We start from the raw sequence: 26,354 nt of genomic DNA, 5'->3' as shown, positions 1-26,354 counted from the left end.
GTAGAATCTCTCCTTTCTCACTAGAGTTTCCCTCTTTTACTGTTTGATTGATTTTTGTTACTATAGAAGCCCATGCATGACATCCCTTTACGAGAATGAGTTGATTCTCCTCTCTTCATACCCTATTTTTCAACGATTTGGGTAGTTTATACCCCTTTCCATGTGTTTGAGGGGTAGAATCTCCTCACTCTCACTAAGGTGCTTATTATTACCTTGATTCTGTAATTTTTTGAGAAACCCATTCACCGTTTCCTTCATGGAGATAAGTTGGACCTACCCTCTCGAAACTCTTTTTCATGGATTTGGGTAGTTTATACCTATTTTCATGCATAGGAGGGTTAGGACCTCCTTATCTTCGTTGGAGTTTTGGTTTTAATTATGTTAGTTAATATATATGTTACGTGTGTTGGAATGAGTTTCTTTTCTCCCTACCCTTACTCCTTTCTCTTATTTTTAGCTTATTTATTTTACTTTGATTACAAAGTTGTCATCATGACATTCACATGATTAGTTTAGGGTGATGCATCTAAGCTCGGATTTTCACGTCTTAGTAGATATCGTTATCATTATGTGGTGTGCTTTCTTTGATAATCCATATGCCATCCTTAATAGCAATCGCGTTCATGGGATTCATTTCATGTGTGTGCTTGCATTTTGTAGATTATCGTATTTAGGATCATGTTTTGTGTTGCACTTGGTTGAAGTGCCCAATAAGCCTTCTTTTTAGCTTCTTTGCATATCATTTGGAACTACATCTAGGATCATGCATAGATTTCTAACCCCTTACGCTCATGAGATGGTGTAGAGGAATATTAGGTAAGCCTTTCTCCTTTTTTTTTGCATCTCGTGTGTATTTGCTTCTTATTGTGCCTAGTATGCTACAATGAGGCTATGTGTTTACGTGATATATCTTTGTGATTGCTTATTGCTTGGAGACTACATTGCCTAAGTTGGAATGATTCTGATCTTTTTGTTTGATAGTTGTCTTACATTTTCTATGACATTTCTACTTCCAAACCCTTTTCAAATTGCAAGAGATTAGAGCATTCTAAAATACATGATTCGATCTATACGTGTTTGTCCCACATAGTAAAAATAACACTAATAATTGAGTTTTATGAGCATATTGTATTGATAATTCTCATATTAAGAATTAGTAGAGGCCGATCTTTGATCGGGTGAGTGGGGGTGTTCAATTCATGACCTTCCTACCTCATACTTATACTCCTGGACCAGATCTTTTGGTTGTGATGGGTAGTGACCTTCGCCGCGACTTAGAGTTTCCTAGTTTTTCCTTAAAGATTAGGTGGCGACTCCATGTCTCATGTTTGATCTATATTTAGCACTTTCATATGATTAGTGGTTTTTCATCAAATATGTTAAGTCTAGACCATTTGCTCATCTTTCATATTGCACTATGGACTATTCCCATTCATCATGAGCAAGACATGGGGCCAGTCACCTGATTTTTTTACTAAAAGAGTCCCTTTTAGCTATCGAGAACGTCGGACGCCCTATTGGGAGACCCCAAATACTTTCAAAATACTCCCAAACACTAGACTGACCCCGAGATAATGACGATGTTATTATAGGAGGGCTAGGAATAGCAAAATAATCAACTGATTCATGATGTGTATATTCATCAATATCGACAAAAACATTACGATCCATGTTAATACAAGTAAAGTAACATATATTAACTAACAATTAATTAAAATAGTGAGTAACTAATAAATATCAATTAAAACAAGAAATATATATTAACTAACAATTAATGTAAAAATGAATAACTAATAAATATTAATTTAAACAATTAATGTTGCCGAATGATGAATGTGATACAAAAATTAATTTCTTCTGATAAAAGTTTCTTCTTGCACAATTACAATTGCAATTGCCACTTAAAAATGATACTTGAAAGTTGATTAAAAGACTTGAGAGTTGACAGAGAATGAGAGTTGAGAGATTTGTTTGTGAAGAAAAATGAAATAGGAAGGGTGTATTTATAGTAAAAGGTTGGAGGGCAAAAATATAAAATAATTTTTTTTTTTTGCCATTAGGGCAGTGGTCATTTGACAGTTTGAGAGGTTTTTGAAAATGTGATCGTTGCTTAGGGGGTCAGGCCAGCCAGCCAGCTCGCCCGGGCAGCCCGAAGGAGCTTAGATTCAAGTTTTCAAGCCAGGTTTTCGGGCCGGGCTTGGGCAAAAAATGCACGGCCCAGGCCCTAGTCTAGGAGATCAAGCTAGGCTACTATAACGATTCTGGTTTAAACCTGACCCGTTTATTGTTTTGGATCTGAGATTACTTGTCTTAAATGGTTGTTCATGTCCTTGTTCATCTTATTCCTTGTTAAATTGGGTTGTGTGAGCATTGTAGTTGCATTTGAGATAGGTTAGGAGTTTGTTTTTCAAAGAGTTGATTGCTTAGAATTTTCCTTGTTCACTCGAGCAAAGCTTCTTGCACTCAAGCAATCTTTTACCATTTGCAAAACTATTGAGAGTTGAATATCTATGCTCGAGTGACGTTTCTTGCGCTCAAGCAAACTTTTACAGGTTTGAACTATTGGGAGGGGTACATTGTGCACTCGAGCGACCATTTCAGCGCTCGAGTAGTGTCTTCGTTTTGTGTTTGGTCGCTCGAGCGATCATTCCTGCCCTCTAGCAGTCTGTGCGTATATCAGTTCGTAAAAATCACTTTTTGAATCACTTTTTCATCTCTCTCTCTCGTTAAACATTTTAAAATCCCAGATTTTCTTCCTCTCTCTAGAAACCATCTTTAAACCTCAAATACACTATCATTCGTTGGTTTCTACACCATTGTCCTTTGGGAAAAAGAGTAGAGCAAACCAAGAGCTTCTATTTAATCGAAACAAAATTCGTTTTTGGTTTCGTCAAGTTTCGACCCTTGTTCTTCTTTATCCTTGTCTTTAAGATAGGGATTTCTCCACACTTTTGTATGGCTTTTAACTTGGTTATTTGCTTTTCTGAATAATATTGTGATTTGAGGATTTTTGAACAAAATCTAGGGTTTTGGTTTAAAAATCAAAAGAGGGGTTTTTAAATGGGTTCTTGAATATGATTGTGGGTTTGTAAATGTGGTTGAGTTGTGATAAAATGATGGATTTTTATCCTTGGAATTGATTTATAAAGAAAATGAGATTTTGTCCTAAAATGTGAATATTGGATTTGTAAAGAGGAAATGGAAATAATGTTGGGTTTTCTAAAATTGGAATGATGATGATGATGATAATGATGATGATGGTGGTGGTGGTGGAGTTGGCTATGCATTTATCACTCCTATCTTGAAATTTTGGAAAATTTATCTTTATTAAAAATTATCTATCTATTTAGAGATATTTGTATTAGGCTATCAGTGGAGATTAATTATGATTGTTGTAGAAATTGCATGAGAATTAGGAGAATTGAAACTAATTTATCATCCATTTGCATTGATCATTGTTACATATTTAACACATTGTTTTGAGTATCTCTATTAGGTTTGGGCTCACCCTATGTGAAAAATCATTTTTAGGTGTTAAGGGTATGCCTCCACCAAGGCCGTAGCTTGAGAGGACTTGGAGCCAAGAGCTCATTGCTTTGTTATTGTTATATTTATTTTTGTACAAACCTAGGACTTTAAGTGTATTGAGTTTAAATTTATTTTTGTTATAACCAAGTATCGTCTTAGAAAGTTGTAGTTACTAGATCATTTATATATTTGTTTAACTTTTATTTCATATCATTGACTTGCGGCATATGCTTTAGATTCAGGATTAGGACTTATAAATGTATAATTACATGTGTTACCTTTTATACAATGAGATCATATGAATGGAAGATAATTATTTCGACACATGTTATTTAATTAATGTCATGGAAAGAATTATGATTATTATTTTCTAGGCGTTACAGCTGGGCTTTGGGCCTAGTTGGGCCATGCGTAGGTCTTGGGCATTTATTACACCCCTAAATCCAGAAAAAAGTCTTGCTTGTGTTAGGCCGCCTAACCCTTTAGTGACGTAGACAGTGAGTACACATGATAGAAGGACCTTTAACTTATTTGCGTTTTTTTTTTTTTTTTTTTTGTCCAAAATTAAAAATTAGGTTGCTTTTAAATTTAATTCTTGGAATGGGTGAAAACGTATTTGCAACATAATTTTTTTAAAATAATTAATAAAAAAAGCTAAAATCAGGATGCTTTTTTTCTTTAATAAAAAGATGCAAACATATTTTATAAATACATTTTCGTAATTTGTGAAATCACAAATTATTTTTTAAAATAATTAATAAAAAACTAAAATCATAATTTTTTTTAAAAAAATAGAAAACTGAAAACATATATTTTCATCATAATTTTTTTAATAAATTTAATATAAAATCTATTGAAACTGAAAACGTATTTTACAATTTTTAAAATAATTAATAGAAAAAAAATATAAAACATCATAATTTTAAAAAAAAAAATAATTTTTAATTAAATTTTTTTTTTATAGAAAGCGTGTTAAAATAGAAAACATATTTCGTAAATACACTTTAATTTTTAAATATTTAATGGTGTTGTATTTTTGTAAATACGTTTTCATCATAATTTTTTTTAAAAAATAATTAATAGACAGTAGTTGAAATAGAAAACATATTTCGTAAAATATGCTTTTATTTTTTTTAAATAATTAGTTAAAGTTTATTTTGTAGATACATTTTTTTATTTATGACATACAATTTCAATATAATTTAAAAATAAAATAAAATAAAACATTTTTGCTTTCAACATATTTTTTTTATATTTATGTTAAAATCACTATTTCATTTTATATATATAGTGTTGCATCTTATTATCGTTATACACATTTTTTTTATCACTGATTCTCACTCACCATCGTTGATCTCTCTTTCAACTTATTTTTTTTAATGCTTTGCATTTAAAAAAAAAATAGAAAAAGGCTTTTTATATTGAAAACGTGTTTACAAAACACTTTCATTATTTCATTACTGTTGCTTTCAACACAATTTTTTTATTTGGGAAACAAAAGAAAAAAAACCTAATGTATTCTTTGTTTTAAAAAAAAATGTGTGTATTCTGTTTTAGTTTTTTCATTTTTAAAAATTATGATTTCAATTTTTTATTAATCATTTACAAAAAAAAAAATATTATGATTAAATATGTTTTCACAATATTTACAAAAATACGTTTTCAGCTTTATTTTAAAAAAATTATATTGAAAACGTATTTTGTAAATACACTTTCTAATTAAGAAAACACATTTACAAAACAAACTTTTTTAATTAATTATTATTATTTTTAGTTTCAATAGAAAACGTATTTGAAAAATGCGTTTTCATGAAAATGTATTTTGTAAATACATTTTGACCAAATCTGAAAATTAAGCAACCTAATTTTTAAATTTTTAAATAAAAAAACAAAAAAGCTAGGATCCCATAATTTGTGACCCAGAAATTATTTAGAAATGGGTATATGTAGTGGAGATTGAATTGATGAAGTGCAAGGTCCACATATGAAATGAGTCCCGGTCATTGATGTGAAATTATAGGTAATTTTAGAATTTTTATGTCTAAGTCCGTAGCATTACTGATAAAAAAAAAAAAAAAACCCCCGAAATGGTTAATGGCTAAATGATAATATGTATCTAGGGGTCATCAAATGGTAAAATCCGGTATTATGTCCAACCTGTCCCATGCTTCGTCCCAACTCGCTTGACTGCCTAGCCTATCTCATTCCATAGAAGATGATTTAGGATTTTGAACAAAGGTTTGAAACCTAAGTCCGCTCATGAACCCGGCTCGTACAATCCAACCTGGGTAAATTCAATCCGACCATCCCGATTGAAACTATCTCATCCAAAATATATATATCTATATAATAAAGTCGGATTGTTTTTGAAAATGTATAAAAATGTATCAGAGATACATTTCATTTGAATGGTTAAGATGATTCCTAATCAATAACTAACAGTTAAGATCAATTTTTCTCCCCATCCAAACAGTCTCTACTCTCTCTCTCTCTCACGTCTGCCCAAACACGTCTCTTCAACTCCCTTTCTACATGTTCTCTCTTCAAAAAAAAAAAAAAAAATGGATCTCCTATTCTTACCTTTCCCTTTCTTCATCTTTCACCAAACACCACCGCCGCCGCTGTTCATCATCATTGTCGCCATTGATCCAACTCTACGACTGTCCCACATTTCCTCTTTATCTCTTTCACTCTCTGTTCTTCTGCTTTAACAGAACGATCTCACTCATCCTCTTCCTCCTCAACGAAAGGCGAAAGAGAGAGAGTAGCAACAGTAGAGTCCTTAGTGGCCAATGAAAGTTGAATCGGAAGCTAATCCGACGGCCAGACCATCTGAGAAAAGTCTAGTCCCAATCCCAGACGAGAAGCTCTCTCTCTCCAAAACCCTTGCCATACCCAAAAGTAAAACCCCCCATCTCTCTCTCTCTCTCTCAAATGTAGATTGGATTATCATAATATATAACTCTCTCTGCAATCGTTTAAGTTCTTTGGGTTTATAATAGAGGATTCAGATCTTGCTGTTGAAAAGAAATTAGGCGATCCAACTGACAAAGGTATTAAAAAATAAAAATAGAACATTTTTTTATTACTCCCAAACTGTTTAATCCAAAGGCCCAATTTACTCTTTGCTCATATCAAATTTTGTACCTTCTTTTAATTTTATTAGTTATGTCATGAATTGTAAACTCTTCTTAATTCCTCAATTTCATGAATACAATCTCATCCCTCAGAGAGAGAGAGAGAGAGAGAATTTTTCAATGTTGTCCATGAAATTTTAAATTAAGCTTTTGTGCCTAGGGTTTTAAAAGTTACAAAAACATGTTGTAGATTGAAATTGATGTGATAACTGACTAGTAGATATTGGAACTTGCAAGCATATTTGTTTGGCTTCTGTTTTTTAATTTCCTACAGTCGCTGTTGTATTTGGTCGAACTCGCACTCGCAAGGTAATTTCAGTATTCTCTCATTTCCTCCTTCAAACTCAGCTGTTGTATAGTATGGCTGATGGCTATTTTTGTTTTTGGCTAGGTTTGCCTGTTGTATATTACTTGGGACGTAACAAGCATCTTTTATGGTTGTTTAAATTCGACTCAACCAAGAGATCATTAGTTACGCTTTGGGAAGAATCGATGGTCGTCACAAATCTAAGAAGTGCGACTCTGCCATTTGACATTGTATTACACTACTCTACATTTTCCCAATTTAACCTCTCAACTTTGTTTTATTTAATCTACTATATTGTGCCTTCTTTTATTTATTTTGAATCCTTCAATGGCTTACTCTCTATTTTACCTATTTTGTACATTTAATTAAGGTGTGAATTGTTTTGTTAATGTAATGTAAATAGAAATGAGGGTTTCTTAAGTCAGAGATTGTCATTTCTTTTTGGTAATGAAGGTATACTGAGTGACCTCAAGGGGGTCAAATGCTTCATGTGTTTTGCTTTGTTGATATCAAAATGTAATTATAGATAGAGAAAGAAGGTGAGAGAGAGTTTGTCAATGGATCACAATGTTTTATTGATTTTGCAATGAAATGATAGAATAGATGATTTTTTTTTAAAGGAGAGTTTTCTTTTTCATGACTTACTGTTTGATTGATTTTGAATGGTATACATTAGGAAATGACAATTTCAAAAAATGTGTTCTATTTTGTTGATATCAAAATGTAATTATAGATAGAGAAAGAAGGTGAGAGAGAGTTTGTCAATAGATCACAATGTTTTATTCATTTTGCAATGAAAATTTGAGGAGAAGTAGATTGTAACGATAGAAGAGATGATATTTTTAAAGGAGAGTTTTTTTTTTTCAATGACTTATTGTTTGATTGATTTTGAATGGTATACATTAGGAAATGACAATTTCAAAATATGTGTTCTGTTTTGTTGATATCAAAATGTAATTATAGATAGAGAAAGAATGTGAGAGAGAGTTTGTCAATGGATCACAACGTTTTATTGATTTTGCAATGAAGATTTGAGGAGAAGCAGATTGTAATGATAGAAGAGATGATATTTTTAAAGGAGAGTTTTTTTTTTTTAATGACTTATTGTTTGATTGATTTTGAAGGGTATACATTAGGAAATGACAGTTTCAAAATAGAGAGAAAATGTTGGAGAGAGAGAGAGAGACCTCTGGAATTGTGTTCTGTTTTGATTTATTTTAATTTTTTTGTATCTTAGGGTTGGTTGTTATCTTGGGTCTGGTTGAAGGTGAGCTGAAAGAACTATGGCACGGAATCACCATCCCAATCTAGGGAATCTTTTGTGGAAGCTTGACAAATCAGATTGTTGTATCTGTCAAGCCTAGAAACAGATTGACGCAGTTTTGGAAATGCTATCGGTAAGGGGGAAAAAAGGTTTGGCTTGGTATTGAGGGTCTCATTTCAGTGCAGTTGAAAGGGGTGGATAAGGCAGTTCACAATCTGTATTATATTTATATTTTTAGCTAATAATGCTTTATTCTTTGTTGTTGAATAATTTTATTTTACTTTTTTTAATTTCATTTTGGTTTCAATCATGCATATATAGATATGTGTTTGGACCATCACCAATCCTTCAATTACTATTACTTTCTCTCACTTTTTTTCATTTTCTAGCTAAATTTGTAGATCTGTGAACAGGAACCTTGTGTGTTTGATTGTTAAGGTTTTTGGGTTTTTTTTGGGGAAATTTGTGTTACAGAACTGTGAATTTTGAGGGGTTCTACAAATTGAAGGTAATGTAGACCATGGAGAGGATGAACTCTATGAGTAGAGGGAAGCAGAATTTGGAGGGCAGTGACGATGACCAACTGGAGCAAAAGCGACCAGCTTTAGCTGGGTAAATTGGAGTTTTGTTCGATCGGTTGTGTTGATTTGGTGTTGTTTTGTTGTGTTTTCTTTGTTAATTTTTGCTGATTAATTAGTTGGGTATTGAAGACTGTAGTTATTTTACATGTATGGTAATTATGTTAATATTTGATTGTATTGCCTCGGTGGAATGCAATTATTATGATTTTGTGGTATGCTTAATGATCTTGACTGCCTTTCTCTAATTGCAATCTTGAATTGAATTTTTTTTATAGCTTTGTTGCAATTAGCTTAATGATGTTGACTGCCTTTCTCTAATTGCAATCTTGAATTGAATTTTTTTATAGCTTTGTTGCAATTATTGGTAGGGGTAGTGAAAACTACAGTAGTTTTACATGTACGGTAATTATGTTAATACTTTGTTGTATTGCCTTGGTGGAATGCAATTATTATGATTCTAGGATATACTTAATGATGTTGAATGTATGGTAATTATGTTAATACTTCATTATATTGCCTCGTGGAATGTAATTATTATGATTCTAGGATATACTTAATGATGCTGAATGTATGGTAATTATGTTAATACTTCATTGTATTGCCTCGTGGAATGCCATTATTATGATTCTAGGATATGCTTGATGATGGTGACTGCCTTTCTTTAATTGCAATCTTGAATTTAATTTTTTTATAGCTTTGTTGCCATTATTGGTAGGGAGAATAGGAGAGTTTTAGGTAGTTTGAGAAAGGTGAGTTCCTCTTGGCATGTAATAATGAGGAGAAGAATGGGAGAAATGTTTATTTATATCGTCTTTTTAGGTACGGGCATATGCTAATATATATATATATATATATTATTCAAAAAAAATAAAATAATTCTGTTAAATTTAATTTTAATACATTAAAACAAAACTATTCTATTAAAAAAAAAAATTTGACAGGCTATATTATCCTTGTAAATTATACTTTAAAAATACACAAAACATAATTTGTTAAAATTAAATCTGACAATGCCAACTGATATCTTTCTAATTCTCAACTTTTTATATATAATATTGTCATAATTTGTTAATTTAATAAACTTATACTTTAATTTAATTGTTTTAATAGTATTAATTAATTTGATCATGTAAATTATTAAAAAAGAAAAAATAAGTATGTAGAATTTAATAATACAAGTCTAATAAAAAATATATAAATGGTTCAATTTGATTTTGACCCATAAGATTTGAACTTACGGATGAGATATGGTTTTAATTTTTTTAAATAAAATTAACCCATGCTAACTCGTTGACTAATTAAAAATTAAGGCTATGTTTGGTAAGGCTTTCGAAACTCAATTCCATCCCTTGGTTTGAGTGTGGTGGTTGATTAGAATTTTCAAAAATTGATTCCACACCCACCTTTGAAAACACATCTACCCGGTTATCCTCCCCAATGCCCAGTCGGTCGTCCAACTAGTTGACTGGAACAATGTTTGTTTGTTTGTTTTTTTTTTTTTTTTTGCACCTATTATTTTTATATTTTAAATAAAAAATATTTTTCAATATTTTAAAAATATTTTTATGAGTTTTGAATAAAATTTTGAATTATATATTTGACTATGAGTTGTAAGTTTTTGAATTAAATATCATATATCATATTAAAAATTTCAAACTCAATTCAAAATTCTCTTCAAAACGCATAACCAAATTTTTCATACTCAAATCATAATTTCAAAATTTACAAACTCAAAATACAACTCTATTATCAAATTCTAATTCTAAAATTCTATCCAACGCTACCTAAAAAATTCTATTCGTATATAAGATGTGGACATAATAATTACAGATACAAGGTTGTTTGGGATGTATTATATAAGTGTATTTTTTGACTTTTTAGCTAAAAAAGTAAAAAAAAAGAAAATGTGTGTCTGAGATAACTTTTCAACTTTTTACAAAAAAAGATGTGTAATAAAATATTACAATAAAATTAAAATAATCATTTTATCCTTGTTAATTTTTGACTTTTGAATAATTAAATTCAAGGAACAAAATTATTAAGGGTTGGTTTGACATAAACTAAATAATACAAAAAGTCAAAAAGTTACTATCCTATTTAAGTCATATCATCTTATTTAAATCATATCACTTTTTTAACACATTACATCAAATCCAACCCATATAAATCAATAAATCAAAAAATATATTTTTTTAGAATATCTCAAATCAATCTTAAATTCTTCTCAAATAATATAAACTTTTTAATATTTTTAATATTTTTTTAACTTTTGACTTTTTATAAATTATAAGGCCGGATCCCTAAACATATCGTAGCGGAAATTCACCCGCCACTCAAAAGGCCTTTTAAGATTTTAGTATAAAGCTAGGAATATACTTCTCCGAAAAGTTACTCGAAAGATGGTATCTGGGAGGCTGCTGTGACTAAATTACAGTAGTGATATGTTGCGAAGGTTTTTTTTAATTTTTTTTTAATAATTTGAATCGTTTATATTGTAAATTTTATTGTATAAATCATTCATATAAAAAATCAAATTAATTAAAAATATATAATTTTATAATAAGAGTATATTTATTTTTTTTAAAAATAAACAATTGATATTATCTTAATAATTTTTGTAAAACAATTTAAACCTGATCATAGAGTTACGAATTTTTAATTAATTTAATTTTTACTTAAATGATATACGCAATAAACTTTATAATATGAGTGGTTTATATTATTAAAAAAATTTCAGAAAAAGTCTCATAAATTCACAGCAGATCGCTGCTCCGAGTTCCCTCGAATACCACACCCACAAGTCGATGTGGCCTTTCGTTTCTGATCTTGAGCAAAACAGCCCCACGTGACGTGGAGGTCCACACACTATGGTGGATCCCACACACTATCATCCCCAGTGGACTGGCTTCTCGTGATCACTCTCTCTTTCACGGTTCCTTGAATGAATTCACCAATATACAACCAACCTTCTTAGATCTGTTTCAAAATTCTCTCTCTCTCTCGCTCCCTCGCTCTCTTTCTGTGTGTGTGTGAAACCCTAGGAAATGGTGTACACTATGTCTGGGATTCGACTCCCTTCTGCGCCATTCGTGTACAAGTCCTCTGGATCGAGCTCTCATGGCGACCGAAAGAATACTAATCCGTCGCTCTTGTTCAAGAACCACACTTCTTCCCGTACTCTCTTTCTCTCTCTCTCTACACACACATATATATGCATTTGAAGAATACTTATGCATTTGTTTTGTTTTTTAATTCATGATGACATTGAGTTTGCTATCTTGGGTGAACATGTTTTGTTCTTGTGTATGTAGGCCTCGTTTGGAACCTCCATTTTAGTGAAAAAGTCAAAAAGTTACTAAATTAGTCAAAAAGTCAACAATTCATATCAAAAAGTCAAATATTCTCTGTTCTCTCTATTTTTTACACATCTTTTCGTAAAAAGTCAAAAAATATCTGAACATTCTGATTTTTTTTAGCTCATATTTTAATCAAATAGTAAAAAAGTTACTAAATTAGCCTGTTCCCAAACGAGGCCTTAGGTTTGTGATTTGTGTGATAAAAAAAATATTTGTTGCTGTATAGTAAGTTGGAGATTTTTTTTTTTTTGGTCATAGATATCAATTTGAGTGGGACTTTGATTTTGTGAAATTTAATTGTTTTGCCCAGGTCTGTAGTGGTGTGTGTGTGAACAATCATTTTAGATATGTTATTGGTCTTTGGGAGTCGACTTGTAAAGTTTCTCTAATTCTTTAATGGTAGAATAGAACTTATAAATTAAGTGATTGGTAGTAATATGAGCTCATCTTTTGAAAAAATAAAAGTTAATGGGTGTCTCTTTTTCTGTGGATTGGATAGTTGTATTTGAGAAGATGAAAAGAAAAGTACATTGTTTATAACTGGATAATCATACCAATAGCTTTTTTTTTTTTTTTTGTTGTTTTTAATTTTTTAAATTATCAGACGTTGTGATGGTGTAGGACTAATTACATAATGTTCATAACACATAATTAATTGGTCCTTGTCTTAACTAGGAGATGAATTTAATCAGCTGGTATGTTTTGGAAGTGTCAGTCTTGTTTAATTCAAATCATAAATGCCTACATATTACAAGGATGTGAAGCTGATTTGCTGTTCATTTGTAGGGAAGATTTTTGCCGGAAAGTCTTCTGACAATTCGGACTCCCTATCTTCTGTAGTTGCTGCATCTCAGAAAGTCCTAGTTCCAGGTGACCAGAGCGAGTTCCCTTCATCCTCAACAGAGCGGTTGGAAGTTGTCGACACAGTTTCAGGAGATCCCCAGGTAGTATGTGTACGTTTATATTGCACACACATGTATTTTTAGCTCACTCTTTCATAGACAAAACTGATGGAGCCAAATCAAGAAATGAATTCATTAGAGAGAGAAAATTCCAAAATGAGTACATATTTATAAGATATTCAATATCAAAATATCATCAACAGAATACTAGAGGGGCCTAACCACCTATTTATAAGATAAAGACCCAACTAAGTGCTTGTTTGGCATAATCTATAAAAGACAAAAAGTCAAAAGGTTATCACTATTCACCCAAAAAAAATATAAATATTTTTTTTTTTACATAGGCGGGTGCACAAAAAAAAGTACAAGCCAACTTTGTATTGAAGTGATGGTACATTCTGAAGTGATGGTACAAATTTACACAGGCGGGTGCACAAAAAATTTACACAGGACGGTATTGTTCGGCCCGTGGGGCCCATCATGGGTTCTGTTTTGATAATCTGAACCGTTCAATGTGTAGAACACATCGAGTACTATATGCCTATAAAAAATGACGTTGATCGGATATCGATAGTTATATGATCAAATCAGTTTTGTATAAAAAAAATGGACGGTGGACAAACTAATGGTTGACAAAAAACTGATTTAATGAGATAGCTATCGATATCCGATCAACGTGATTTTTTACAAGTATATAGTACTCGACGATTTTTACATATTGAACGGTTCGGATTATCAAAACGGGACCCGTGGGGACCCGTGGTGGGTTCCCACGGGCCGAACAGCACCGTCTAGTCCAATCTTGGACTAGAGGCAAGCTGCTCCTATATATCTTCTGAAGTATGTTGCCCACCACACAACTTCAAAGCAACGCTCCATACTGGCTTCCTAAACAATCACTATCAGTACGCATATGAGGCATTAGGGGTAATATGGTAATTTTGTTATTTTATATAATATTTTAATACACATTTTTTTGTAAAAAGTCAAAAAGTTATCCCAAGCAACCATCGTTTTTTCTTTTACTTTTTTATTTAAAAAGTCAAAAAGTGTACTTATATAGTTCATCCCAAACAATCCCTAAGTCTAACTTTTATGGTGCTAAACATTACAACCATAACAGTTCTAACTACATCAAAAACACACCAAGACCTATATGCATATTTCAAAGGCCGTGTGCTCCTCCTTGTTTTATCTATGAGTGGTCAGTTATATCCAACTGTTGCAGAAATTGATGCACCCTTGGTGGTAAGATGGCATATTTGAACCAAGAATTCTGTTACAAATTGTAGTACGAGTAGGGTGTTACTCTCCACTAGTAGTGAGCCTGAAATTAATATATGCAACTGAATTCCTAGACTTTTGGGGTTGATTTTAATTGGGTTTTATGGTTTGTAAAACATATAGGGTTTTTAAGGGTTTGCATGGGGGTAACAAAACATACGGTTTTGGGGTTAATTAAATAGGGAACGGGAATGAAATTTGGGGGTGTTCTTGGTGCTGTGAACAGTAAGTACTTTTGGATTGTTTTAGGTAATCTAAGGTTTGGGAATTAGGATTTGAAGGTTTATGCTCAGAGAATGGTCTGCAAGATTGAAAGGAACAATCTGGTTAGGCTGCTGAGGTACAGAGAGTTCAACAAATGGAGAAGGATAAAAAAGTAGATAGTTCTAAAACTCACTTCTATAGGCCTTCGGTATACACATAGGATTTGATTGCATCACACAATCCTCAAAAGATCTCGAAAAGCTTTATAAAATTCTTCAAAGCATATTCTCCACGGAATTAGAAATAATTATATGGCTTTGTATATACTTTAGAAGCTTCTTACATCAACTAGGATTAGGATTTCTGAAAAGGAAATTACTAAAAATTTGACTTTTAAAACCTTTCTAAAACCAGCGAAGACCTATAAATAGAAACCAACTAAATAACTTGACCCATAAAGCAACTTGTGGGCGACCCTACAACCCATATCAAAAAATTTTGCAAATTACGCACCATATAATTCATTTATGAAATATTAGAAAGCATGTAAGAAAATGATCATATTAATACCTAACCTAACTATAAAACAAGACTCCAATATCTTCAAAACTTGATTACACAAGATTTCAATTTGTTGCAAGTGGGTTCGGCTTGAAACCAAATAATTTCTGAACTTCATTGCTTTAGTTTTACTCTTTTTGACCTTCTTATGGTGTAGAGTGTGCTTGAGGATTGACCGTATGGAGACTCAAATCATTATGGCTTTGTGTTTGCCTTGGATATCACATCATACTAGCCCTATAATTTGCTTTGGGTTGTGCTCATGTTTAAGTTGGATATAAGAATTCACTTTCAAAGTGCCCTCAAATTGCTTGGAATTGAGCGAAGTTTTAAAAGCCTAGAAACAACTTCAAAAATTCTCAAAATGGATAACATGTTAACAACCTTGCTTTCATCCCTAGAAGAGAATTTGTTATTCTTCAAATTAATCATATAATGCACAATTTTAGAAGCATAATGGCCCAAAATATGAGTCCTAGGGTATTAGTGTTTTTGGGTGACACTTCTAGGGCACGTATTACAAGAATAAGCATCTAGCTAAAAAGTGGACCTGAATTCAGAAAATGAGGTGGGGGAATGTAATGTGGTGTTTGTTAATTATTCTCTTCCCTCACCAAAAAGAAAAGAAAAAGAAAAGATGAGGAGAGAGAAATAAGATGAGGGATAGGGAATGTCAACCCTCGGTATGATGCAACTCAATATTAGGGCTTGATCTGGATAAAATTTGGAAGAAAGTTCAAGTAGACTAGAATTCAATTCATTAACACATCACCATCAGCTTGAATGGTTTGTTGCAAGGATTGTATAACTGTACATGATTTATAAATTACTTAAGAATTTATTTGGAAACTAGGCGACTCATTTCCCATTAAAAACCTAGAGGAATTCAAGTATCATCTAGTTTCCATATATTTTTGCTCTCTGTGTTGACTGCTTTTATTTCTCTTTTGACATCTAATCTAACCTGTGTTAGTTTCTGTATGTAACATAACTTTTCATTTGTGAGTGTAATATTCTATATGGCTTCAATCTTGTTAATAACTCATGTGCTCTTCGGTGCTCATCTTGGTTTCTTTTTAATATCTTAATTGAGTGAGCTATATTTTCCCACTCTGATTGTATCTGGTCATGATTCTTGTTTTCAGATATTACATGATGAAGATAATGTAATGATGGAAGGTGATAGCGACATCGAGGATGATAGTAATCATGTACAAACAACCAGTGGTGGCATTGTGGTTGATGGCATGCACGATTCTGTTTCTTCCACTGCTGCAGGTAAAGATGTTAAAGCTAAGGATGTGGATACACCTGTCCCTTCACATCATATAAGCAGAGAAAAGGATGTGGTTAGAAAAAAATCCATTCCTCCCCCCGGCACTGGGCAAAAGATATATGAAATAGATCCACTTTTGAGAAGTCACCGTGAACATCTTGATTATCGGTGAGATACTTTCCATTTTTTGCTTTATAAGTTACATTCCTATTGGAAAGAATATTTAAGCAGCAAAGTGAAACATTGGTTGGTGTTGCACCTTCAAGCCATGGTACTCTCAGTTGATCAAGCTGTTATATATATATTTTCCAGTTAGTTTTTATGTTCCTCTTTATCCTTTTGTGACAACAGTGTTTCTTTAGAGTTCTCACTGTTCAATTGTAGTTGATCAGGCTGTTATATATATATATATATATATATTTTCCAGTTATTTTTTTTGTTCCTTTTATCCTTTTGTGACGAAAGTGTTTCTTTAGAGTCCTCAATGTTCAATTGTAGTTGAAGTCCTTGACGCCTGCTTTCTTGGGCTTGAAGTTACGTATTCATATTTGGTGTCATGATATCTAACATAAACCTGTAGTATTAGTGAAAATAGTGAAAAGATGTTGAGGAAAAGGGGATCAAAAGAGCTTATTGTATAAACCCTTTTTTTCCATAAACCTGGTTGTCCTAGAGTCCTGAATGAAGTTTTTCCTTCATCACAGGGGATAGGGTGGTTTGCAGCTATGCGGAAGATATAATTATAGTTGTGAAGCCCGCTCTGAACTTGTGACAGTAGAAGAAGAGAAGCTTAATATATTTCAGCTAGTAATTTTCTTAGATTCATTTCTTTTTACCTTATTTTTTTTTATTCTTTGAAAATTAATCTTATTCTTTGATATTATACTCAAGTAAGCTAGAATTAGTCCAACTACTTGGCAGGGTTGGTTATATGGATCTGTTTTCTCTAGTTAGGTTAACATAAAGCCATACCCACCATCAAATCCATGTCAATCATATGTTTTTGACCACCTCAACCTTGTTTTTTGTGGCTTTTCTCTTGTCCTTTTGGCACCTTCCCCCTATTTAAACTGATTCCTTACCAGCACTGTCACGCTCCACTTTTTATTATTCGAATAACATTACCATATTCATTAACATAAATCCATTTCCATTAAGAAAATGTGGAACCGTAGATACATTACATCGATAAATAAATGAAAGTCCTTTCAATCATATATATATGAAATGCAATAGGAATTAAATTTAAAGGAAATGCCCTTAGGCTTACATCTTTACATTAAAGGTAAGGGTTTAACCCTTTTACAACAATGGTGTTCCGCCAACAAGTATAGGCCCCGTGGCCAACAATTAACGAAGATCACCGATTTTGAATCATCTCTCAACTTGCACATGAAAAATGATTAGCAACGCGGGATGAATATAAAGTCTAGTAGAGGTCCCAACATGATTCTAAACAATAACAACCTACAGATATCTATGATCATGAATGCACCGTGGCGTAGAATATAAATACTGTGATAGTTTAATATTCAAAATATACTTATATAAGTATTTTTTCTCCAAAAACGTCCATTTGAACACCACAAGGTGTAAAATCATTTGTTTTCTTTCCAATTATCTAGTAGTTCCAAAAGCATTCCTTCACAATACAACCGTGTTTCTTTAAACCTCCACATTAATATAAAAGAAATCTGTCTCCACATTTATTTTAAAAGCACACTCACATATACGAGTCGTAACTTAATCCTATAACTCAACCCACGACATACACATATGCAACAACACATCTACTATATTCCCTGACCATAGGCCCAAGGGTAAGGAACCCCCATAACAAGATACCGAGAAGACATATATTTCTAAATATAAATAATTGAACGTAATACATACTTCTATTTCCATTGGCTTACAATACGGATGGCAAATAATACAACTCACATAACACATAACGCTTTACCGGCTTCACTCGGAGGGGAACGAACCCAAGGTCACACTTTACCGAGCACAAACCGGAAGGGAGAGGAACCTATCTCAAGGCGCCACGCTTTACCTGGAGAGAAACGAATCTTAATTTCATACTTTACCGGGCGCAAACTGGAAAGGAGAGAAACCTCTGTCAAGGCGCCACGCTTTATCGGCTTAACCGGAGAGAAACGAACCTCGAACCACATTATAACATGCTAGATCACATAACTACCACACAAGTGTATTACATACACATAATTTATTCAACAACAATAATGTCATCCTCCATCGATGACCAAGGACAAAACCTTTAACATTTAAATACAAGACTCTTACAACTCAATTTCACAACTAATTTCACCATTTCAAATCAACCATTTTCTATTTCATTATACCAAAAGAATTACCAACATAGTTTTTTTATTAAGCCCAACCCCGTTGTTCCAAAACCCCAACACCTTTGTCAAAACTTCTATTCCTTTAATAAAACCCTCTTTTAAGATATACAACTTCAACATAACTCAACACAACACAAGCAAAGTAATTACTAGACCCAGTTAATCCCTTTTAACAACCAAAGCATTAATTCAATCCCCTAAAGCATTTGTTAAATCTCATAAGCATTTATTCAATCTCATAACACATAACCCAATTATTACCCAACTTTGCCCCTTTCTGTTTATTAATTCTTAAAAATAAATTAGGGCTTTTCACCACAATCAACATAGACGTGACTAACTACCTCCCAACATACCAAATCAACCAACAATCACAAAATTCCAATTCCCAAAAACTCACACCAAATGCCTTTCATGCTTTTGGAAAATCTCTTAACAAACATATTTTTAAATGCACTAAAAACTACCACATGTTTATCTATAAAGAGGTATTGAAGAGGAGCAAAAGAATCCCTACCTCTTGAAGCAAAGATGAGACAACCCAAAAATCACCAGCAACAAAACAACGATCCACTCGGATTAAATGGAAGCTCTCGCCGAGCTCTACGTTTTGGTATATGGATCTAGAGGTCAAAGATGTTTAGAAATAGATGAAATCAAGATTAAAGAGCTTTAAAACTCAAAAATGGCGGAAAGGGAGAGAAGAGAGACTGAAAAGTGAAAAGATTTGACCCAAAAAGTGACTTTTAAAGATGTGATTTTGGACAGACCGCTTGAGCGGTCAAAAGTGCATTTGAGCGGTGAATCAAGGCTTCCAGTATCTCAGATAATTTTGAAAAACAGAACTGGAAGGGTTTATGGACCACTCGAGTGGTAAAATTTGCGCTCGAGTGAACTATGAACGCAACACAGATTTGCAAACTTCTAATGGGTATAACTCTTTCTTCTAGGCTCCTTTTAGGGTTGTCCTTGTGTCCAAATTGAAGCCCCGGAAGTAAGATTTCCATTGGTTCTAACCTCACATCAAGATTCAAAGTGTGGAGAGAGAAAATGATAAAAGAGTGAAGACTACTCAATAACAACAATTCGAGTTTGGAGTTTTTGATCCAATCTCGCCCAACTACTATGGTAACACCTCAACCAAGGCTCAAATATCGACTACGAAGGTTCTCAATAATAATAATCAAAGAGTCAAAAATAATTCCATAATACCAAGAAGTACGGAGTGCTACAAGCACATTGGTTGGTTTTCTAAGTTGTTTTTATACCTCTTGAATCTATTCTTATTTTGGTTTTTGTCTCTCTTTCTTTGATTATGTTGGTTAATTTCAAAATATGGTTAGTAATTAATTAGCTGGTAAGGCACTAGTAGCACTTATCTCTAATGATCACCTGCTCCTCTTGGTTACTTTGCTTTCCAAATCCTCCATGCTTTTGAAACCTAATAGTTTAATTATGCAGCAGGCTGCATTTTGACAAGAAGAAAAAGTAGACACCAAATGGTTGGATCACAATACAAGTCTTGGATATCATCTAGAAGTATTTTCAAGCCCACAAGGCTTCCACAAGCAGTTTGGAGCCCAAAGTGATTCACAAATATTGTCAACTATGATGCATTGTAATCTATCTGGCACTAGATTTTAATATCAGTCTGGGGATTGGTTCAATGGTTCAATTGTTCAACTGGGGTTCACACCATTGAATCAGGATAATACAAACATATATTTGTAAGATTCTATAGGTTTCACAAATTTATAAATTTATGGAGAATTATTGGAAATTGAGATTATTTTGCATCTTTTACTGTAGTAGAAAAAAATCTCTGAAATGTAATGGAATTATATGTATATTATTCAAAAAGGGGAGTAAAAAATAAGAATTGGGTTGTGCCATATATATGAAAGAGTATACAATAATGATGTATTTGGCGAATCAAATACCATGGTCTAATAATAAAACACTCTTATTAGTTGATAATATTAGTATTAGTTAATACTTTTTTGAAATATTCCTGTGAAAAGTTACGTATATTTATGTTTCAAAATACTTTGTGTACAATGATGCATGTTCTACTGGACATTGATATAAAAAGGAGAATAAACTATATGTTTGAATATTGTTCTGTAGAAGCAATATTGCCTATAAGCCTGGGCATGTACCCTTCCTAATGCTCTAGTTTGCTTGTTCACCGGTTCCACTGGTTGGGATGTGTTGGATCTGATAGCATTGGTTGACTGACTTTTTTCTGGGACTTATAATGTCTGGACTGAATCCAAAAGCTTAATTACTTTGCAGTGAAAAGCAAGTTCGACCCCTAGCCTTTGTTTTGTTGTACCTTGCTAATTATTTTCTGCTTGTGAGGAACCTTTCAATCATTCTCTGTTGTATAATGTGTAATTTGTTGTCTTTTTTGTTGTCTGTATATATGCATGTGCATGGGCTTGTGTGTATATGTATTGATAAGTATGCGTTGCATGGGCTTTGTGTATGTATATATTTTTTTGATAAGTAAAAGTTGCATGGGCCTTGGTATATGTTTTTGTTTTTCATCTTTTTAATTAGCAAAACATTTGATGTCGAAGAATTAATCAATCTGGTTTTTCCATGTATATTTGTCGAACTGCAGATATGCACACTACAAAAAAATACGTGAGACAATTGACAAGAATGAAGGTGGTTTGGAAGTGTTTTCTCGTGGCTATGAGAAGTTTGGTTTCACCTCCAGGTATATTTGTTTATTAATCTCTATAGCTTGATGTTCATGCATTTTGTTTTGTTTTGTTTTTATTGCATAAACATTGTGGCAACCAGTATAGTGCACTTTCGGCCTAATATCTAAATGCTCTATTTTGATTACTATTACTCATGCTTGCATTCTTTATCCGTGTAATTTTATTAAAAGACTAAGAAAGATACAAATGTAAACATGATCCTAAAGACAGTTGGTAAAAGAACAAACTGAAAGGTTATGTATTTCCTATTTATGGGAGCATGCTGTTGATTTACATCCACCCCAAAATTACTGTCCATTTTTTGAAAAAGGCAGAATACCTGTAGAAAACATATTATATGCATTCAAACTCACCAATTTAATATATTTTTGGATGTGTGGATGTATTTTCGTTTCTATCATTGGATTTACATTGTGACAATAGTAACTATTGAAGGTGGCAGGCTGGCAGCTAGCTTAGCTGGTAAGTCTCCTTGGGTGGTACCAAAGACTTACAATCAGGCACTGCCTTCATTTGGATTGATATGGGTTAAAAAATAAATAAGGTAATAACAATTGAATTGACTTGATGGTGGCATGTGCAATGTGCATGGTGTTTCAGTTTGCCAAATATAGTTTAAAAAGTACTTGACAAAAAAGATTACAAAGTACTCACTCCATGAGTTTAAAAGGGTACTCCATCACAAAATTGTCCACATCTTTTTTTGAGAGATGGTGCCATTTGCAATGAGCATGGTGCAGTGATGTGTCTGGTGTGGTTGTTGAGAGTCGTGAGGCATAGATGTGTGGCTAGTATGGAAGTTGTTGAAATTGAATGTATAAAGAGAAATAGAGAATTGTATTATTGATGTAATATTGATTGATATTTATTACAATGATTCATGATTCCTATATATAGAAGAGGGTGAGTGTGTAGTAGGTAAGGAGTAGGTGAAGTGGAGGTGGTAGTGATGTAGTTGGTTAGGTTTAGTGGAGTAGGTGAGGTGGTAGTGGTGTAGTGGGTTAGGTTTAGTGGAGTAGGTTTAAGTGGGTGAAGTAGGTGATAGGTTTTAACAGCCCCCCGCAAACTCAAGGGGGATAGGAACTAGCCAACTTGAGTTTGGAGAGAGTAACAAAACAAGAAAATAGATGAATACATAAAAGAAAAGAGGATAGGAGACACTGTATGGTCGTGTCAGACCGGTGGTGAAGACACTGTATGGTGGTGTCATAACGTTGTAGAGGACACTGGATGGTTGTGTCAGACCGATGTAGAAGACAGTTTATGGGGTCATGTCGGACCGTTGTAGCAGACAATGTTGTGATAGTTGTTGTGACAGTTTACGGAGTCTTGCTGGACCCTTGTAGAAACTAACCGAAATCAATGTCGGGACAGTTTACAGAGTCTTGTCGGACCCATGAAGGAGCTAACCGGAATCAATATCGGGACAGTTTACAGAGTCTTGTCGGACCCATAAAGGAGCTAACCGGAATCAATGTCGGGACAGTTTACAGAGTCTTGTCGGACCCTTAAAAAGTCGCACCCTCAAAAGGTGTGCCCAATCTATCAAAAAACGTGCCATCAAAAGGCGTGCCATCAAAAGACGGGCCATCAAAAGGCGCGCCCATTCCATAAAAAGGTGTGCCGGACATGATGGTGAGACGCGTGACCACATTGGCTTGCGCGCCCGTTTTGTCGTCTGGCGTCAAGTGGCGCGCGATGCGCGTGTCTGCCTCTTCATCATGGTCTTTATAAACCGAAGCGGAGGCTGAGGCTTGAAAGCATAACTAACCAGTGGAAACCTCTTCGTTCTCTGAGAGAGATACTCTGTAACACTCTGGTGTCTCTGTTTTCTGAGAGAGATCTCTGAGAGAGATACGCTGTAACACTCTGTTTTCTGAGAGAGATTTCTGAGAGAGACACTCTGTAACATTCTGTTGTCCAGAAAATGGCTTCGTCTTCCCGTGGTCTGCTCACTCTTTTTCCAGACCTTAACGAGTCAACAAGAGAGATAACTAGTACAGGGGCCAGTGAACCTCAACCAAGCGCCCCAAGGCTTGCTCCGTTGAACTTTCCTATGCGGTCTGTGGAGCAAAAAATGGCAGTGCAAACTGACATTGAAGCCAATCAGTATACATTGAAGTCATGTGTGGAAACCATGACTGCGGTCACAAACCTATCGCACCAGCTGCAGAGTAGGACAAATGAGGTGCAGCATTTAAACGCCCAACTGGCTTTGCTCCAGCGCATGTATAAGGATGCGCGAGCAGAGATAAGTGTGCTAAAGGCGGAAAACAAGGAGCTGAAGTGGAAGGCCACCGTGATGTTCCGATTTGGAGGTCCGCCATATGCTGTAGTGGAGGAGCAGGGTGGAGTGATCGTGCCCAGTGGAGTGGGAAACATAGAGGCAACACCGTCAAGGGCCGCCCAGGACGGAGGCAAGAAGAAAAGACCGGCGGAATAGGCGAAGAAGTGAGGTCGATGGGTGGCCGGCTGCAGAAAAGAAAACAAATCTTTGGGCGTTTTGTTTTGATTGATTGTGTGTGGTTTTTTTTTTTTTTTTTTTTGATCGGGGTTAATCCCTGAGATGAATAAAATATGGTTTGGTGTGCAAAGCTATATTATTATTTTTATTTTTTATTTTTATTGTGAAAAATGGAACATAAAAAAGATAAGATAAATAAATAAATAATTCTATTTTGTGGTGAGGGAGTCGGTGAGGGAGGTGCAAAAGGTGATTAAAAGAAATAAATAAAGAAAGAGTGTGATGATGGATATGGGTATAGATGTAATAAAGGAATGAAAAGAAATAAATAAATAAAGAAAGAAAAGAAAGAACAGCATGTGACTTTGTTGTTTGAGAGAGAGAGACCGTGGGTTTGGTCTCACCAAAAATCAGAAAGATAGAGAGAGCCCCCCCTGTTTGGTTTTCTCTTTTCTTCTTTATGCTCCTTAAGAGACACAGCCAACGCACAGATGGAAAGACCTAACAAAGGCCCTGCGGGCATTATTTTGCGAGTAGCTGCCAATCTTATACCAAATACAGACGCAAAGAGGAAGGTGGATCCAAACGCAAGGGCATCCCCTATTTCCTTCATCTCTGATGCTTGCATAAGAAAGTAAGCTGCAGCCATTAGAGATCCACCAGTAAGGCCTCCTAGAAGCGATCCTTTGCTTCCTGTTCTTGTATAGGCAAAAAGACCACCAACAAGGAGAAGCACTCCGTAGGCTGCAGAGGTAGCAGGGGCAAGGTCTCCGCCCAGTTGAGAGTTGCATCGATGAAAGGGACCACTAGTAGTACAAGTGGACTCAGAATTTCTGTTGAAGAGGAGGTATTGTCTTTGTCTTCCCCTGAAGCTAAAGCTAGGGCTTGTGGAAGAAATGCCCGAAAATCTCCTTCTTCTTCCTGTACTTCCTCTCAGATCGAGAATCGACGACAATGGAAATATCGGAGGCGTATTTGTAGCTGCAGCTGGTATTACTATTAGACACACACAGCGACACTAACAGGACGCCATCGTCCCCCCCAATTGACGGCGGCGCAACCTCCCTCCTCAACCAGGTACAAAACGCTGAACCCAACCAAGTCAGAAAAAGCAAAATACGGTGTGCTGTCTGTGGTTTGTGCACTCAGCAGGTTGAAGAAAGGAAATTTCAAGGTACGTGTAGAAAATTTTAGCAGACTAGGTTGAGGTCCGGCGGACGGCTAAGGTGAGGTTGCCGCCCGCCGGTGAAGCGAAAATATTAGGTTCTAAACCTGCTCTGATACCATGTTGAAATTGAATGTATAAAGAGAAATAGAGAATTGTATTATTGATGTAATATTGATTGATATTTATTACAATGATTCATGATTCCTATATATAGAAGAGGGTGAGTGTGTAGTAGGTAAGGAGTAGGTGAAGTGGAGGTGGTAGTGATGTAGTTGGTTAGGTTTAGTGGAGTAGGTGAGGTGGTAGTGGTGTAGTGGGTTAGGTTTAGTGGAGTAGGTTTAAGTGGGTGAAGTAGGTGATAGGTTTTAACAGAAGTTTAAAGGTGAGAGGCATAATAAGGCTGGAGAGGATTTCCATGTCAGTGACAATTACTTTCTTATTTACATTTAAATCACTTATAAATTGAACCAATGACATTTAATGCTTGAAAGGAAAGGACATTATGAGGGCGCACTCATTGAATTTGATTTGGAAGAGGGACAATTCTCTTATTTTTGTTGTAACAGTTGGTGGAAGGATTTCTATGCCAGTGACAATTACTTTCTTTTTTACATTGAAATCATTTTTAAATTGAACCAATGACATTTAATGCTTGAAAGGAAAGGACAGTGGCACTCATTGAATTTGATTTGGAAGAGGCTGAGTTGGAGACAATCGGGGGAGTTATCTTATTTTATTGTAACAGTTCGTGGCACTTAATTATGGATTCTTTGTTCTGCCTTGTACTGCATTTAATCGTACACATGGTTAATGTTCTTGTAATCTCTAATCAGTTTTTGGTAAGCCTGTATTTTTTCTAAACAAGTTTCAGAACCTTATTTTATCGCTTCTTTCTGTAATAAAGTTTTGTTTTGTTTTGTGTTTTTTTAACAAAATGGTCTTTCCGTGATTGGAAAATATTTCAGTTGTTGATCTTCATCTAAATTGGTTTTCCAGTGCCACAGGTGTTATGTATAGGGAGTGGGCGCCTGGAGCTAAGGTTAGTTTTGCTTCACCTATGTATTGCAAAGTTCTTTTTCCGTATTTCAAAATTATGTTTTAGTTATGCTCGACAAATGCATTGATCCTTTGGACTGAGAAGTTTTATTCTGCATCTGCCTAGATATTATTTTAAAAGTCCTGGCTGTCGACAATCTTGTTTAAGATTCATGATTTTTCAGAAAT

At 34.1% G+C, this 26,354-nt stretch overlaps 1 protein-coding gene across 3 annotated transcripts in view; it reads left to right on the top strand.

The window, feature by feature from the left end:
• The first annotated feature begins 11,549 nt into the window (after positions 1-11,549).
• LOC114323257 (1,4-alpha-glucan-branching enzyme 2-2, chloroplastic/amyloplastic) overlaps positions 11,550-26,354 on the top strand; it is a 66,230-nt gene continuing 51,425 nt past the window's right edge. The window contains exons 1-5 of one of the 3 annotated variants that reach the window (XM_028270805.2): positions 11,550-11,991; positions 12,960-13,117; positions 16,270-16,568; positions 21,393-21,491; positions 26,127-26,169. In XM_028270805.2, the coding sequence (XP_028126606.2) occupies positions 11,862-11,991; positions 12,960-13,117; positions 16,270-16,568; positions 21,393-21,491; positions 26,127-26,169 (729 nt within the window). In that variant the 5' untranslated portion in view covers positions 11,550-11,861. The remainder of the gene's footprint in view (positions 11,992-12,959; positions 13,118-16,269; positions 16,569-21,392; positions 21,492-26,126; positions 26,170-26,354) is intronic. The other 2 variants (XR_003651063.2, XM_028270806.2) reach the window with 2 other exon arrangements.

The sequence above is a fragment of the Camellia sinensis genome, chromosome 10 (assembly GCF_055761805.1).
Source record: "Camellia sinensis isolate YWXY chromosome 10, ASM5576180v1, whole genome shotgun sequence".
Taxonomy (NCBI): Eukaryota; Viridiplantae; Streptophyta; class Magnoliopsida; order Ericales; family Theaceae; genus Camellia; species Camellia sinensis.
Note: the sequence above shows the minus strand (reverse complement) of the source record. Positions and strands in the feature narration are given on the sequence as shown.